The 16,779-nt window shown below is 38.9% G+C and overlaps 2 protein-coding genes across 2 annotated transcripts in view; one reads left to right on the top strand and one right to left on the bottom strand.

Moving 5' to 3' along the window:
* Positions 1–14,807, bottom strand: part of LOC131218976 (mitotic checkpoint protein BUB3.1-like) — a 38,580-nt gene extending 23,773 nt beyond the window's left edge. The window contains exons 1-2 of the mRNA XM_058213895.1: positions 14,489–14,807; positions 14,269–14,399 (exon numbers count right to left, since the gene is read on the bottom strand). Of these exons, the coding sequence (XP_058069878.1) occupies positions 14,269–14,399; positions 14,489–14,608 (251 nt within the window). The 5' untranslated portion in view covers positions 14,609–14,807. The remainder of the gene's footprint in view (positions 1–14,268; positions 14,400–14,488) is intronic.
* LOC131218977 (uncharacterized) lies at positions 1,986–3,902 on the top strand. Its single transcript, XM_058213896.1, has 3 exons — positions 1,986–3,029; positions 3,160–3,290; positions 3,413–3,902. Exons 1-3 carry the CDS (start codon positions 2,780–2,782, stop codon positions 3,839–3,841), a joined length of 810 nt encoding a protein of 269 aa, XP_058069879.1. The 5' UTR covers positions 1,986–2,779; the 3' UTR covers positions 3,842–3,902.
* Positions 14,808–16,779: the final 1,972 nt, after the last annotated feature.

The raw sequence follows: 16,779 nt of genomic DNA, 5'->3' as shown, positions 1-16,779 counted from the left end.
TTAAATCCGGATTTTTACTCTATACATATGCATTCTAAGCATTCCTATTTAGAAAAAAGCTCAAACTCTCTCTCTATTCTCTATTTCTCTTACTACATCCTCTCTTACTAAGCACTTTACATTTTACAAATTACAATATACATTCTACATTCCATCCACTCCTCTCCATCCATATTCCATTTCCATATTTCTTTTCTTTTCTTTTCTTTCAACTTTCGAGAATCAAGAGGGTACAACAAGAATCAAGAATCAAGAATCCAAGATACATGATACATGATACATCACTCATACCATCCATATTCAAGAATCAAGATTCAAGATTCAAGATCAAGAGTCAAGACAAGAGTCAAGAGACTCCTCGCTCCTCTAGTCCTCTCCAATCTCCATCCACTAAGTTTTCTAAGTTCTAACTTCTAAGTTCTAAGTTTCTAATTCTAAGTTTCTAACAACTTCTTTCTATCATTTTTTTTTTTAATATTTTGTTTGTTAATTGATTTGTTAGTTGTTACTTTCTTAATTGTTAGTTGTTACAAGACAACTTACAAGTTTGAAGTTACAACTTACAACTTACAAGTGAAGTGACAAGACAAGTTACAACTTACATTACAAGACTACAAGTTACATCTTACAACTTACAACTTACAACTTACAACGAGTTACAACTTACAACAAGATTTCAAGATTACAAGTACAAGACTACAAGTTGAAGTTAGTCTAGTTACAACAAGATTTGAAGTTGGGAACCTCTTTTAGATTTGTTAGTTGTTACTTGTTACATTTGTAATTTTACTTTTATTTGTGTGTAAATCTCTCTCTCTCTCTCTCTCTCTCTCCTTTTCTCTTTCTACAAGTGTAAGTGTGTAACTCAACTCTCTCTTTTTCTCATTTTCTTTTCCCTCTTATTCTCCATTTCTACAAGTGTAAGTGTGTAAGTGTAACTCAACTCTCTCTCTCCCTCTTCTTCTCCCTTTCTAGTTTCTACAAGTGTAAGTGTGTATGTGTAAGTGTGTAACTCTCTCTCTCTCTCTCTCTCTCTCTCAAGTCCCATCTCTTTAGGCTCTTTAGTACTCTCTACTCTTACTTACTCTCTTAGATTTACTTCTTACTTCTTAGTTCTTCTTCTTATACTTCTTAGTCTCTTACTTTACTTTTCTTTTTATTTGTAGTTTACTTTCTAGTTTCTAGTTAGTAGCTAGCTAGTTACTTTTTAGTACTAATAATACACACACACACCACCACTATCCACCATCATAATGTCTTCTTCCCAATCTTCCTCTTTGAAGCCCAAGTCGAATGACGCGGGTTAGAAGTATGGGCACTACCATAGTACTACCGAAAAAACTCACATAGTATGTGAGTTATGTGGGTTTGTGAGTTCCGGTGGCATTGCAAGGCACAAGCAACACCTTGCACATTTACCGGGGTCAAATGCAAAAGCATGCGACAAAATTACTCCAGAAATTCGAGGGGAGATCGTGGAGTATATGGAAAAACAATCAAGGAAGAAATACGATAGTGCCCTACGTCAGGAGGAATATATGGAACAAGATGCATATGAAGATATAAATGTAGTTAATGTAGATGAAGCTAGTCCCACTCCCCCTATTTCAACAGGCCGGTCTAGACCACAAGTACAACCATCGAAAAGAGCCCAAGGGCATGGGCCCATAGATAGATGGTGTAGACCACACCCCGAGGATGTGGTCGACCAAAGGGGTAGAGGGAAAGGGCCGACTCAAACAACTTTAGAGAACCGGTATAAACAAAAAGATAGGAAAACCACAATTCAATATATTGTTAAGTGGTTTTACCAAACCGGCGTTGCTTTCAACGCCGTTAAATCGAAAAGCTTCAAGGTAATGATTGAGGCTAAAGGTCAATTTGGACCTGGGCTTAAACCTCCTTCATATCATGAAATGAGGGAGACATACCTAAAAACTGAAGTTGAATATACACAATCCTTCATAGCTGAATATAGGGAATCATGGAAAATATATAGTTGTTCACTAAAGGCCAATGGATGGACCGATAGATCCGGTCGGTCTCTCATTAACTTTTTGGTAAATTGTCCAGCTGGGACAATGTTCTTGAAGTCAGTGGATGCGTCGGGCCATTCACACACAGGAGAATATTTGTTTAACTTACTAGATATTGTAGTTGAAGAAATAGGTGAGGACTACGTTGTACAAGTAGTTACAGATAACGCAGCCTCGTATGTAATGGCTGGTCGTCTTCTTATGGAGAAGAGGCAACGTTTATTTTGGACCCCCTGTGCGGCCCATTGTATTGATCTTATGTTAGAAGATATAGGTAGATTATTTATAAACGTGATTACAAGGGCTAGAAAAATCACAATTTTTATATACAAACACGCCCTTCTTCTCAATCCAATGAGAAAACACATTGGGGGTAACTTGCTACGTCCAGCAGTTACCCGTTTCGCTACAGCCTTTTTAACACTACAAAGGCTACATGCAAAGAAATCAGAACTTAGAAGCTTTGTAGTGTCGGCCAATTTTACAAGTGGGCCTTGATCAAAGAAGGCTGACGGGAAACGGGTTCAACAAATAATTCTTTCTCTAAGTATTTGGACTCAGGTGGTAAAGGCGCTAAAATCATCCGAGCCCTTAGTCTCTGTGTTGCGATTGGTGGACGGGGATGAGAAGCCCGCAATGGGCTACATATATAATGCGATGGAGAGGGCGAAAAATAAGATCATGGACCATTTTAACTATAGAGACCGTGATTACAGGCCAATTTTAGATATTATAGATAGAAGATGGGGGAGCCAAATGTCATCCCCATTGTATTGGCTGCTTACATCCTTAACCCAGCCTGTTTATTCGCTTCTGCTGATCCAGCAGAAGCACTAACTATGCATATGGTTGGATTTATTGATGTCTTGGAAAGAATGATTCCAGATAGAGAAGAACAGGACAAAATCTCAACTTTGCTGGACTTCTACACAAAAAGTGAAGGGATATTCTCAAGGGATATCGTAATAAGACATCGGACAATGAAATTACCCAGTAAGTACTTCTATGAATGAATGTTGGTGTACACTGTCAACTGTGTACTGAACTCTTACAAAAAGTTTTTCTATAAAGTGTCTCTAAGAGATCTAACGATTCTAACCTATACTTAAACTATTTTTCTCAGCTGACTGGTGGGCTGCCTATGGAGTGGACCCAAACAGGAAGGATCCAGTTCTAAAGAAGCTGGCTATGAAGATTCTTGGACTCACGTGTTCTGCCAGTGGTTGCGAGCACAATTGGAGCACGTTCGAGTCAGTAAGTAAAAGTTTAAACTGTTTAGTAATTGTTTTGTTTTTTTGTAAACTTTAATTTTTTAGTAGCGTAAGCTAAATTAATTACCTAAATAGTTAATGCCAAATGTACTTTCTTTCTTGCAGATTCATACCAAGAAAAGGAATCGCCTTGAGGAAAAAAAGCTCAACGATTTGGTTTTCGTTCAATACAATAAAAAATTGCAAAAACGATTCCGAAGTAGGAAAGAAAAGCCCGGCTTCTTTGACCCTATCTGCTTAGATGAGTTGGATGCAGATAACGAGTGGCTCGTAAAGACGGAGGACCCGGTATTTGCTGTAGAGGATCTGACATGGGCACAAGTTGAAGATGCCGCATATGGATTGACACCTAGTGAAGGTAGTAGTACCACTCGAAGGCGAAGGACAGGGGGAAGCCGGGGGGCGAGTAGTAGCCGTCAACCCGTTGATGAGATTGAGGAGATTGAAGAAGGAGAAGGTGATAATGATGATCAAATTGAAGATCATCCACCATTGGATGTTGATGAAGTATTAGTACGTATATATGACGAATAAACGGAAGAAGAAGAAGTGTATGTGGAAGAAGGAGATGACTCGAATGATGATGATGATGATGGTGGTGGTGGTGGTGGACCTGGTGGTGGTGTGCCACAATGGATGCTAGATCAATGTATATCATGAATCATGATTATTGATTAGATAAATAATAAATACATAACTTCTTAATTTTGTTTAATGGTTGTCTCATAAGTCTAAGTGTGTTGATGTTGTCGATTGTTTGTTGATAACTTGATATTGAATCATTGATAACTTGATATATTATGTATTGTATCACTATCATAGTATCATGTACATGTAGTGTTGAATGTTGAATATGGATATTTGATATTTCATATTTCATATTTGTTAATTGTTATTATTAAATGTAAGTATGTAATGTAACTACTACCTAAAATGTTATTTGTTAATGTTACTTAAGATCATTTAAGAAGTTAATTATATTGTAATTTGTAAATTACTAAATTGTAAATGTATGATGTATGATGTATCAACTATCATGTATGGAGTATGGTTTTTTTTTTTTTTACTTAAATTAAATGTATTTCATGTCCCAATGACATATAATAATTTATTTTGATTTTTCTATTTTTTTTTTGAATTTTTTCTGATTTTTCTGATTTTTTTTTCATTTTTTGAAAAAATTGCGAAAAAAACAATAATAATATGTGACCGCATATGCGATTGTGCGATCGCATATGCAATCGCACAGGATCGCATATGCTATTTGACAACACTCGTACCCCCAGAGAGTGACGGTGAAGAGGAAGAATATAAGCTCGTGAAGACCACTAGTGATGAGGAAGAGGGAACACAAGAGTCTGCGACCCTCGCAATTGTGCATCGCGCCTTGGCTCAAGCCAAGAACACTAATGACTGGCGCCGCAACACGATCTTCTATACTTATGCAAAATGTGGAGAAAAGAGCTGTAAGATGATCCTGGATAGTGGTAGTTGTAACAACGTGGCATCAACTAGCACTGTGAGCCGTTTGGGCTTAAAGCTAGAAGCCCATCCTCAACCCTATAGAATCTCCTGGGTTGATAAAACTTCCATTCCAGTCTCGCACCGTTGTCTTGTTCCAATCCAGTTTGGGTCATATAAAGACACACTTTGGTGTGATGTTGTTCCCATGGATGTTGGCCATATCATTCTGGGTAGACCATGGCTCTATGACAGGGATGTTACCATATTTGGTAGTTCAAATGTGTGTACATTCTGGTTCGAGAGCAAGAAGGTCAAGCTAAATCCGCTGCCACTCAAGAACACTACTGGAAAGGAGTCCACCACACAAAGTGGTGTGAACGGCTCAAAAGAATTGAAGGAGTCTAAGTCCAAGTCCAAACCTCTCCATATTCTGAATGCCAAAGACTTTGAGCGAGAAATAGATGCGGACTCGATGGTATACGCCCTTGTGGCTAAGGAGAGTGTACTAGAAGCTAATGTAGAGTTACCCGTCGGGCCATTCAGGCAGTGCATGAGTTTCGTGATGTCTTTCCTGATTATCTACCGAATGAGCTTCCCCCTATAAGGGATATACAGCATGCCATTGATTTAATCCATGGGACGACTCTACTAAACCTCCCGCATTACAGAATGAACCCAAAAGAGCACGCTGAGTTGAAGAGGCAGATTGATGAGCTCCTAGAGAAGGGTTTCATTCGAGAGAGCATGAGCCTGTGTGCCGTGCCCGCCCTTCTTACACCTAAGAAGGATGGCACATGAAGGATGTGTGTTGATAGTAGGGCCATCAACAAAATCACAATCAAGTATCAATTTCCCATACCGCATCTTGATGACATGTTGGATATGATGGCCAATGCTACTATCTTCTAAAAAATTGACCTCGAAAGTGGTTATCACCAAATCCGCGTACGCCCTAGTGATGAGTGGAAAACGAGTGGCTAGTTATGCCTTTTGGGTTAACTAACGCCCCAAGCACTTTCATGCGTGTGATGACCCAAGTGTTGAGGCCCTTCATGGGGAAGTTCCAGTCGTATACTTTGATGATATCTTGATTTATACCATGGCCAAGGAACAACACCTCAACCATTTGAGACAGGTTTGTGGGATCCTTAGAGCCGAGAAATTGTACGCCAACCTAAAGAAGTGTACGCTTTTGTCTAGTATTGTTATCTTCTTAGGTTTCATTGTGTCGGCTGAGGGCGTATCGGCGGATCCCAAGAAGGTCAAGGCCATAATCAATTGGCCTGAACCCCGCAATATTCATGAGGTGCGCAACTTTCACGGCTTAGCCACCTTCTATATGCAGTTCATTCGAGGTTTTAGTTCCATTATGGCTCCCATCACGGATTGCATAAAAAAAAAAAAAAATGAGAGCTTCAATGGACAAAGGCAGCCTCAAAAGCCTTCAAGGAGATAAAGGTCAAGATGACCGAAACTCCAGTTACGTGACTTCCGAATTTTTCAAAAGCTTTTGAAGTCACATGTGACGCATCTGGAGTCGGCATAGGAGTACTTAGTCAAGAAAGGCACCCTGTCGCCTTTTTTAGTGAGAAACTTAATGAAGCAAAACAAAGATATTCCACCTATAACAAGGAATTTTATGCGATAGTGCAAACACTGCGCCATTGGCGTCATTACCTATTGCTGCAAGAATTCGTATTATTATCAGATTATGAGGCCTTGAGATATCTAAACTCTCAAAAGAAATTAAACCCTAGGCATGCCAAGTGGGTTCAATTTCTTCAAGAGTATACTTTTGTGCTTAAGCACAAGACCGGCGTAGAGAATAAGCCTGCCGACGCATTGAGTCGTCGAGTCGCATTACTCAACTCCATGAGCATCGAAGTTACGGGCCTCGAGCGCATTAAAGAAGATTATTACAAGTGTCCAGATTTTAGAGTTGTGTACGCGTCGTTGTTAGAGAGTCCGTCAGGAGCTAGCAATAAGTATTTGATTTTAGACGGATATTTGTTTAGGAGTGACCGCTTGTGCATACCACGCACCTCCCTCCACGATTTCTTGTCTAGGAGTTACATTCAGGAGGGGTCTTGGGTCATTTCGGTCGAGACAAGACTATTGCCCTAGTGGAAGATAGGTTTCATTGACCAAGCCTCAAGCGAGACGTGGCCAAAATTATAGGCAATGTCGTACTTGTCAACAGGCAAAGCAAAGAAACAAAATACAGGATTATACACACACCTTCGCCAGTCCCATTCATCCCTTGATAAGACATCAGTATGGACTTCGTGCTTAGACTTCCCAAGATTATTCGGAAACACGATTCCATATTTGTTGTCGTGGACCATTTTTCTAAAATGGCCCACTTCATTCCTTGTTCTAAAACCTCCGATGCATCTCATGTTGCCTAGCTGTTCGTTAGTGAGTTGTCAAACTGCATGAGTTACCAAAAATCATAGTGTCTGACCATGACGTGCGATTCATGAGTTACTTTTGGAAGACACTATGACCCATGATGAATACTAGACTTCAATTTTCTTCTGCCTACCACCCTTAGACCGATGGTCAGACTAAGGTGGTTAATAGGAGCCTAGAGAATTTGCTTGGATGTTTAGTGGGGGAGCATACCAGGACATGGGACGCCGTACCACCTATAGCTGAGTTTGCATTCAATAGTTCTGTCAATAGGTCCACAGGTCTAAGTCCTTTTGAAGTCGTTACTGGTTACAAGCCTAGGAAGACTATTGATCTTGTCCCTATGTCATTGTCCCATAGGCCATCAGAGTCTGCAGAGTCTTTTGCGCATCACATCCATTCATTACATCAAGAAATTAGGCGAAAGATCACTGCTAGTAATGAACATTACAAATTTTCTGTAGACTTACATAAACGTTTCAAGGAATTCAATGTAAGGGATTCTGTGATGGTCTGCATTAAGACCGAGCGGTATCCTCAGGGGGGGCGTTCGTAAATTACACGCGCGTACCGCTAAACCTTTCAAAATTATAAAACGAAACGGTCCCAATGCGTATGTGCTAGATCTTCCACCTTCCATGGGAATTAATTCCACATTCAATGTGGAGGATCTAGTTAATTTTCAGAGGACCCCTGATACTTTGTCCAGCCCTTCACCCACTCATCCTGATTCCCTACATTTGTCCCTTGATACATGGCCTCTTCCCAGCCTCTACCTCCCATACCTAACCTTCACCCACCCAGGGAGGAAATAAAGGATATTCTGGACCATCAGATAGTTTCAATGTCGGACGGCGAATTTTAAGAGTACCTGGTTAATGGAAGTCATGCCCGACTTTAGACAGCACGTGGCTCACTGAGGAGCTTCAGAGGCTTGATCCTGACATCTTGGAGCGGTTCAAGAGTTTTGTTTCGCCAGTGGCGAAATCTTCGCAGCCGGGGAGAGCTGATGAGGACATCACGCGCACACGCACATGCACGTCGCCCCCCACGCACGTACACAAGGAGGGCCCCACCGTCAATCTGGATTGATGACGACATCCAGGGAGGGTCTCCTAGCTAGAAGACGGAATTTTGGTTCGTTGGAGTGGGCCCGATAATCAAGTAAAGCCCATCATGGGATCTCATGATCGTAACTCACTAGTCTGATTAATCTCATATTTTAGGTTTTGTTTATTAATGTTATTCAGAGTATCAGAAACGGTTTAGATTTCTTTGATTAGTTTTTATTTTTGTTTACTTCATCACCAAGTAATAGGTTGCGCACATAGCGCGAGTTTTGGAGATAAGGTTTTCCTATAAATAGGCACCCCTTGTAGATTTTTTTCTCATTGAAGCTTAATAAAAATTTTGCATTTTTCTATTCCTCTGAGTTCTCGAGTTGTGGAAATCCAATTGGATGCGAAGCTTTCTTCATCGAAGGGCTAACTACCGTGGTGCCAAGCCACATCGATCCCGATTCGCCCCCATCCTCTACCATCTCTATTTCTCATTTCCTACCACCATCCGTGCTTCAAATCTGTCCTTTATTGCAACAGTTTTCCTCTTTACAATGGACTTCCAGATTCTGGCCCTGCAGGAGGGCTAAAACTTCGGTGGAGCACCACACGCAGACCCCGCATCTGATCGACACGAAACTTGGGAGTTTTGAAGCCCTCCCCTGGCCGACCAAAGGCAAGGAGGCGCTTTCCGCATTCGGCACCCCCTCGCACATGCGGCCAGACCCTTGCGCACGTGCGACAGGCCTGACCCGCTGTCTGCTCACGGAGACAATCTGCAAGTTCATATTTCCACCTATTTTACTCATCTCATACATATTTTCCCTAACCGTAACCCTAGATTGCATTACTTTAAATTTATTTGACCCTTTTCTTACCCTAGGGTTCTCTGAATTGGAATTGGTGCATCCCTTGGATTAGGGACTGATTGTTGTGCATGTGTGGATGATTTTTACTTCCCTTTGAGTATCGTTTGGTCCATAATTTTACTGATATTGCCCTAGCCTGTGTAGGCCTGGACCTGCACAGATTCCCCTTGCTTGAATGTTTGAACTTTTGTGTGGGATGTGGAATTTTATGTGATTGTTTCTGAATTAGTATAATCTAAAACCTGAGATCTTGCATATCCAGGGTGTGCCAAATCGGTTACGTATCGGCCGTATCAGCCGATACGTAACGGTAACGGTGCGAACCGTTACCCGTTTCGGGGCCGTATCGGCCGATACGGGCCCGTTACGGGCCCGTAACGGGCCTGTAACGGTAACTTTTTTTTTTTTTCATTTTTAGCTCATTTTTTGCTGTTTTTTTGAAACCTCTTGCTTCCAAACTGTTTTTCACTCCTTCTACTACTAATTTCGACCAACCTTAGCTAGGTATTTGAGATAAAAACACATTATATCACAGATTTTTTTGAATCAAAGCTCGGTGGGCCATTTTTCAGAAATTCGTCAAAAATAGGTATTTATACTTTTTTTAATATGTTTTGCTGTTTTAATCATGTCATATGATGTGTTAATCATAGTAGAACATGTTAATGTACATTTTACAGATTTGGGGTGCCATTTAATAATTTTTTAATATTTTTTTCTATTTACGCATGAATTTTGGCCCCTTTTTTTAAAATTCGAAAAATCAAATTTTAATGGTTGTTTTGCTGTTTTAATCATGCCATTTGATGTGTTAATCATAGTAGAACATGTTAATGTGCATTTTACAGATTTGGGGTGCCATTTTATATTTTTTTAATATTTTTTTCTATTTACGCATTTATTTTGGCCCTTTTTTGAAAATTCGAAAAATCATTTTTTAATGATTCTTTTGCTGTTTTAATCACATCATATGATGTGTTAATCATAGTAGAACATGTTAATGTGCATTTTACAGATTTGGGGTGCCATTTTATATATTTTTTATATTTTTTTCTATTTACGCATTTATTTTGGCCCTTTTTTTGAAAATTCGAAAAATCATTTTTTAATGATTCTTTTGCTGTTTTAATGATGCCATATGATGTGTTAATCATAGTAGAACATGTTAATATGCATTTTACAGATTTGGGGTGCCATTTTATATTTTTTTATATTTTTTTCTATTTACGCATTTATTTCGGCCCTTTTTTTGAAAATTCGAAAAATCATTTTTTAATGATTCTTTTGTTGTTTTAATGATGTCATATGATGTGTTAATCATAGTAGAACATGTTAATGTGCATTTTACATATTTGGGGTGCCATTTTATATTTTTTTTATATTTTTTTCTATTTACGCATTTATTTCGGCCCTTTTTTTGAAAATTCGAAAAATCATTTTTTAATGATTCTTTTGCTGTTTTAATGATGTCATATGATGTGTTAATCATAGTAGAACATGTTAATGTGCATTTTACATATTTGGGGTGCCATTTTATTTTATTTTTTTATATTTTTTTCTATTTACGCATGAATTTTGGCCCTCAAAAATAATTGCAAACACCTAAATGTAAGATATTTTCATATTACATTCATTCTAATATATCTATCATTGATAGTAGATAGTTAGAAAATTAAATATATGAATTTTGTAGTCAAATTCAGGTTATCTGGTTCATAAATTCATCAGACAGTCCGATACAACTTCTCACCAAAGAGTGGACCGTTACACCATCATAAACATGTTCCAATTTATAAATGAATGCATATTTGGAATGCTTAGAATATTCCGGATTTAATCCATATTTTTTCATATTTTTTTAACAAAAAAAAAAATTTGCACCGTTACGGGCCGTTACGCCCCCGTATCACCGTTACGCCCCCGTATCCGTATCGGTTTTGGAGGTCACCGTTACGCCAACCGATACCGATACGGGACACCTTGTGCATATCATATTTAATTTTCATGTGCTGCATCAAACTTCCTTAGCATTTGTAGCCCAAAGCCTTTAACACTGCAGTTCTCCTCATCTACTTTGTTCTTATCATTCATTTCACCATTTGAGAAACTTGTGGCTATGCTCCTGATTACTCTTCTCTAAGTGTTTGGTTGTGTCTGCTTTCCCCACATTAATGCATAAAAAAGATCAATATTCCAAGCTAAATCTCCCAAATGTGCTTTCCTTGGCTAACAAGGGGTATCAGTGCTATGACAAAAGTACTTGACAGTTCTACATTTCAAGAAATGTAACAGATGACAAAATTAAGATTTATTTTGATCAGTCATCCAACTCTTCACAAGTGATCAAAGAGGACAAAAAGAAAAAGGAAAAAAAAAAAAAAAACACTCTACAGCTGACTCCAAGGCAAATAAATCATCAAACACCCCAAGCAGACAATCCTCAGGTGATACAAAAATCAACTCCATACAAGAGGCTTCATCGAACAACAGTACCACTCAACTCCACTCTTCTGCTGAAAACTGAAGGTATTTATACAAATATCTAGTTTTGACAATTAAAATTGTTTATCTTTCTAGTCTGTCACTCTGCCTCCCAATTATTCCAATAGTACATCTGGTAACTGTAATTTCGGTTCATTATCAATAGCACAACATGACAATCATTATAAGCATCCCACTCATCTTATTTGTCCACCTGCTCTTTTTTTCTGGCTATGAACTGTGTTCATCTTTACATAGATCATATTCCTATTCATCAAATAAGCCATCAAAGATAAAAATATCCTCTAAAGAACCACTTGTTGGGTACCAAAATCACTGTTGAGCATCAAGTCTGTATGTCAATGCTCTATAAGATACATGAACCAAAATCCTATGAAGATGTTGCAACTGATGATGGATGAACGTTTCTGATGAGAGAGGAAATAGGACTTCAGGGAAATCAAACTTGGGAGTTGGTGCATCTTCCAAAAGGTAAAATTATAGACGGTTCAAAGTGGGTGTAGAAAATCAAGGTGAAGTTATATGGATCCACGGAACAAGATAAGGTCAGATTGGTTGCCCGGAGATTCAATCAAGAACAAGGACCTGATTATGATGAGTCCAGTTGTCAAGTACCATTAGATGCATTCTTGCTAGTGTCTCTCACTTTAGGTGTACTTTGGATCAACTTGATATTAAAAATGCATTTTGTCATGGTACTTTGAGAGAACAGGTATGTATGCAACAACTACAAGGCTTCCTAGGTCCATGCCATGCACATCATGTGTGTAAAATGAAGATATCAATCTATGGAGTGAAGCAAGCTCACATGCATAGTTTGAGAAATTCAGCACCACTTTTGAAGGACTCAGTTTTAAAATAACCTATCTAGATACTCTATGTTGTAGAAAAGGTTGCCTCAGGTATTTCCTTCTTCTTGTTCTTTTCGATGATATTATAGTTAGGGAAGTGATAAAGATCATGGTGTGTCGTAAAGGCTGTTACGTAAAGGTAACAGTGGCAACCGTTACACATTACGGGGTCGTAATGGCCGTATGGAAAAAAAATGACCTGTAATTGTTGTTAACGGCACATTACATCCCCTATAATGGCCATAATAGCCCCATAATGGTCTATTATCGGACATATATAGGTTTTTCATACTTTTTAATCAACATTACGGGGCAGATACATGTTTTTGGGAGTTTTTTCAATAAATAAAAAAATAAAAAAGAGAGACTGTAATGGCCATTACAGGGCCATAACAGCCGAGCCCTGTATCGTAAAAGTAACGATGGTGGCCGTTACGGTCATTGTTACCATTACGGAACACCTTGATAAAGATGGACTCAAATGTTTGCTAGATGAGTTAGCAAAAAGGTTGGATATGAAAAATCCAGGTGAATTAAGTTATTTCCTTGGTGTAGAGAGATAACCCCATCACCTAGAGGTATTATTGCAAACAGCAAAAATTATGGAATTGATCTCCTGGCAAAAACCAAGATGTTGGCTTCCAAGCCAACAGCCACACTAATGGCCATAAACAAGAAATTGAGAGTTGATGGAGTTCCTTTAAAAATCATCTACCGAAGTATTTTTGGTGGTCTTCAATATTTGACCTTCATGAGGCTGACATTGCCTATGTGGTCATTAAATTAATCAATTTATGCATTCTCCAAGACTCCCTCCTCTTCAAGCCGCCTTAAGGATACTTAGGTATGTGAAGGATTATTCTTCGCTTATCTAAGTCATCAGATCTCAATGCGTATTCAGATGTTGATTGGGCTGGTTGTCTTAATGACAGAACATCTATCTCTCCGTGTTTTTTTTCTTGGAGATCATCTTGCACCTTGGAGCAGTAAAAAGAAAAATAACTCAAGCACAAAGGCCAAGTATAGAACAATGACTCTAGCAGTAGCCGAAATTTTATGGCTTTATATCCTACTAAGAGAAATAGCAATTTCTCTTCAGAAGCCAAGTGCTCTTCTTTGTGACAATCAAAGTGCAATCAAGCTTTCTACAAGCCCCATGTCCCATGCTAACACCACGCATATTGATGTGGATTATTGATTAATCAGAAGAGAAAAGATTATCCCTGGAGAATCATCACTGAATTTGTTCATTCAAATAATCAAGTTACAGATATCTTTATGTTAGTTGACAAGCTTTGGGTGTTCAAGGGAACATCTTAGTTTCATAGGTGTTAGAATAGACACTACTTTCCATGTTTACACAAATTCACTTGGCCATACAGATTGAATGGTCTAGATTGCAGCACTGGTGTGCCACATGTCAAATTCCTGTGGGAGCTCAACGGCAAGTAGAAGAGTGGACAAGCCACTTTATTCTGAGCTCCCACAAAAGTTGAAGGCGTGGAACAACAGCCCATGATCCAGACCATCCACCACCTGGGTCCCACTGATGATTGGTCACAGCAGAAATCTCTCACCAAACCATCAGATTCTTTACCTAAAAATGGATGGTGGAAAAGAATGTCAGCAATTATCATCATTGAACAAGAAAAGGTTACAGTGGGATGCACTCGACAAGCTTTGATTGCGCCACGTGTCTAACTAGCAGATAAGGATAGTGTGCTTGTGCTCAGATGAGATCTCTTTCCTCCAATAAAAGAAAATCGCAAACCTACAAACAGATGGGGCGCAGGATTTACTCTTACCTCCGAACGGTATGATCTCTGCCAGCGCTAAAACCCGAAGAATCGTCATGGAAGCAACAGTCTAAGATTGCCCCATCATGCAAGAACTCTCCCCTCAGCACATTACTGCTGACATCGTACAATCGGACCCTCTGATTGAGGCACAGTGAGTTAAGAGATCAAATTGAAGAGAATAGGGGTTTTGAGGGGAAGAAGAAGAGAAGTAAGAGGGGTGGCTGACCTTGTCCCAGGAGGAAACGAGGAGATGATCACTGTGATTGGAGAAACAGAGGTTGGTGATGCCGTCTGATGGAGGGTTTAAAAGCTCCCTTCCTGACGCAGAAGGAAGGACCACAGCCATGATGGATGGATGAGATGGAAATTAGGGATCTGTATTGAGAGAGAGAGGGAAATTAGGGTTTTGTATTTTGAGAGTGAGTGAGAGAAGGTGAGGGAGGCAGACGAGAGAAGGGGGAAATTTTTTGAATGAGTTCGTTTTACCTCCGTCGCGACTCAGGATCTTGCATGTGTCGCCGCCCAGCGTTCTCCACGCTGAAAGCCTGAAATGATGTGAAGATATAACTCTTTTCTCCATTTCCTCTTTATTACCAGAAAAAAGCTATTTTCCTATTGTAACGCTTCATTCCTGATCTTAACCTTTGATTTTTGTAGTTTGAATGTGAGCCACTGAAACCATCTGCTGATATGACTTTCAAAACCATCCGTTTCAACTAAAATTCCCATGATGGCCCTTAATTTGTATGATCCACAAAATGGACGGTTCAGATTATTATACTATAAAATAAGCGGGGCATAGTTAGCGGCTGTAAATCCTGGTTTCTAAATCGCGATGGACGCAAAAAGATGTAATTTTGAATGAGGAATTTTCAATGCTCATCCGGAATATGTGTACAGTAGTATCTCTCGCGGTATAAGTTTGTGCAAGTGGGTCCCATGGTTCAGTAATCCAAAACATTACGGGCCCGTTTGGATACCACCAAATAAGTTAGTTTTTCTACTTTCATAAGTAAAGTAACTTATTTGATATAAGTTTGATTTGGGGTGTGGCTATCAGTGAGGTGTGTAAAACCGTACTAGCCAAAATAAAAGTTTGGTTCTACTTGATAAGTAACCTTTTTATTTAAAGTTACTTAATCCCTTCAATTTAATAAGTAGAAAACAAAATAAGGTATTTAAGACATAAGTAGTTCATATTAAGTTACTTACTGTCCAAGCGCCTGTGTATGACGGAAATCACTGTGGATGTTTCAAGTAGCTAAGTAATTCAAATAGAAAGATCTTATCCCTTCAACGGATGAACCAAAAGAGTAGATGGTTAAGAAAGAAGTTACAGTGATGGCTCACATTGAACATTTAAAAGGGCAAATTTTAAATGTAGATCAAATTGAAAGATTTTTAGCGTTGCCGCCAAGCATGAGTGTAGTAATGATCATATCAATGGTTTGGATTATTGAACCATATATGGTCCCAATTCTACAAATGAAATCTTGAACTTACGATAAAAACTTATGTTGACCCTATGATTAGAGCTTGCAAGGGATGGACAATTAAAAATGATGGAGCAAGAACCAAAGCTGCTAATATGAAATTGAGGGGTGCGGATTAGGTGAGGCTGGTATAATATGAGTGGGTGACGTCCTAAACATGGGACCCTATGAGTGGGTGACGTCCTAAACATGGGACCCACCTTAATGTATTCATTTTGCCAGACCATTTTAGGGCATGGCCCCAAAAATGAAGCAGATCCAAACCTTTGGTGGACCACAATATAGGATTGAATTCCCATCATTAAAAACTTCTTGGGGACGCAAAAGTTTTGAATCAAGCTATTATTTTTGTTTTCCCTTCATCCAGGTCGTGTGACTTTATCAACAAGTTGTATGGCAAATAAACATTACAGTAGGCTCTGGCAAGCTTTTAATGGTGGGCATTCAATCACCAATTTTTTCCTATGTGCGTGGTCCACCCGAGATTTCAATCTGCTGCACTTTAGGGACCATGCCTCAAAATGAGCTGGCAAAATGAATAGATGGCATAGATATACAACACATATAGACATTGAGGTGGGCCCCACGATCAGGGCCTCACTCATTAAGGGGGTCATTTAAATGTTCCTAAAGTTTTAGGTTGTAAACACTTTACACTTTAAAAGAATTTTAGGTGTAAAATGTTTAGGTGATTTTCTTTTTAGCTTTTTAAGTGGTAATTTGTTTATACGTGAACAAATCATGTATTTGGCTAACTTGTAAAGTAGGTATACATACCACATAGAGCTCAGGTAGTAAATATATCCTGCCAAAATTTGCAAATCGCATAAAAAGGAAATAAGTTTTTGGGGCTCTAAGAGACCATCAAAGCATGCATGTAGTGGATGGTTTGTATGTCCTTTATTCATTTTAGTGACCCCAAATGCAATTTGAAAGTTTTACCATGGACATCTCATCTTTCCTCTCATGTGGTCCATTTGATGATCATTGACCTTTTTTTTTTTTTTTTTTTTTTTCCATAGGA

This window comes from Magnolia sinica, chromosome 11, assembly GCF_029962835.1.
Source record: "Magnolia sinica isolate HGM2019 chromosome 11, MsV1, whole genome shotgun sequence".
Classification (NCBI taxonomy): Eukaryota; Viridiplantae; Streptophyta; class Magnoliopsida; order Magnoliales; family Magnoliaceae; genus Magnolia; species Magnolia sinica.
Note: the sequence above shows the minus strand (reverse complement) of the source record. Positions and strands in the feature narration are given on the sequence as shown.

Bases quoted from the DNA above. Each gene is read 5' to 3' on its own strand.
- LOC131218977 (XM_058213896.1), top strand. From the start codon at position 2,780: ATGGGGGAGCCAAATGTCATCCCCATTGTATTGGCTGCTTACATCCTT. The intron at 3,030-3,159 runs GTAAGTACTTCT...TATTTTTCTCAG, and splicing joins TCGGACAATGAAATTACCCA to CTGACTGGTGGGCTGCCTAT. The intron at 3,291-3,412 runs GTAAGTAAAAGT...TCTTTCTTGCAG, and splicing joins ATTGGAGCACGTTCGAGTCA to ATTCATACCAAGAAAAGGAA.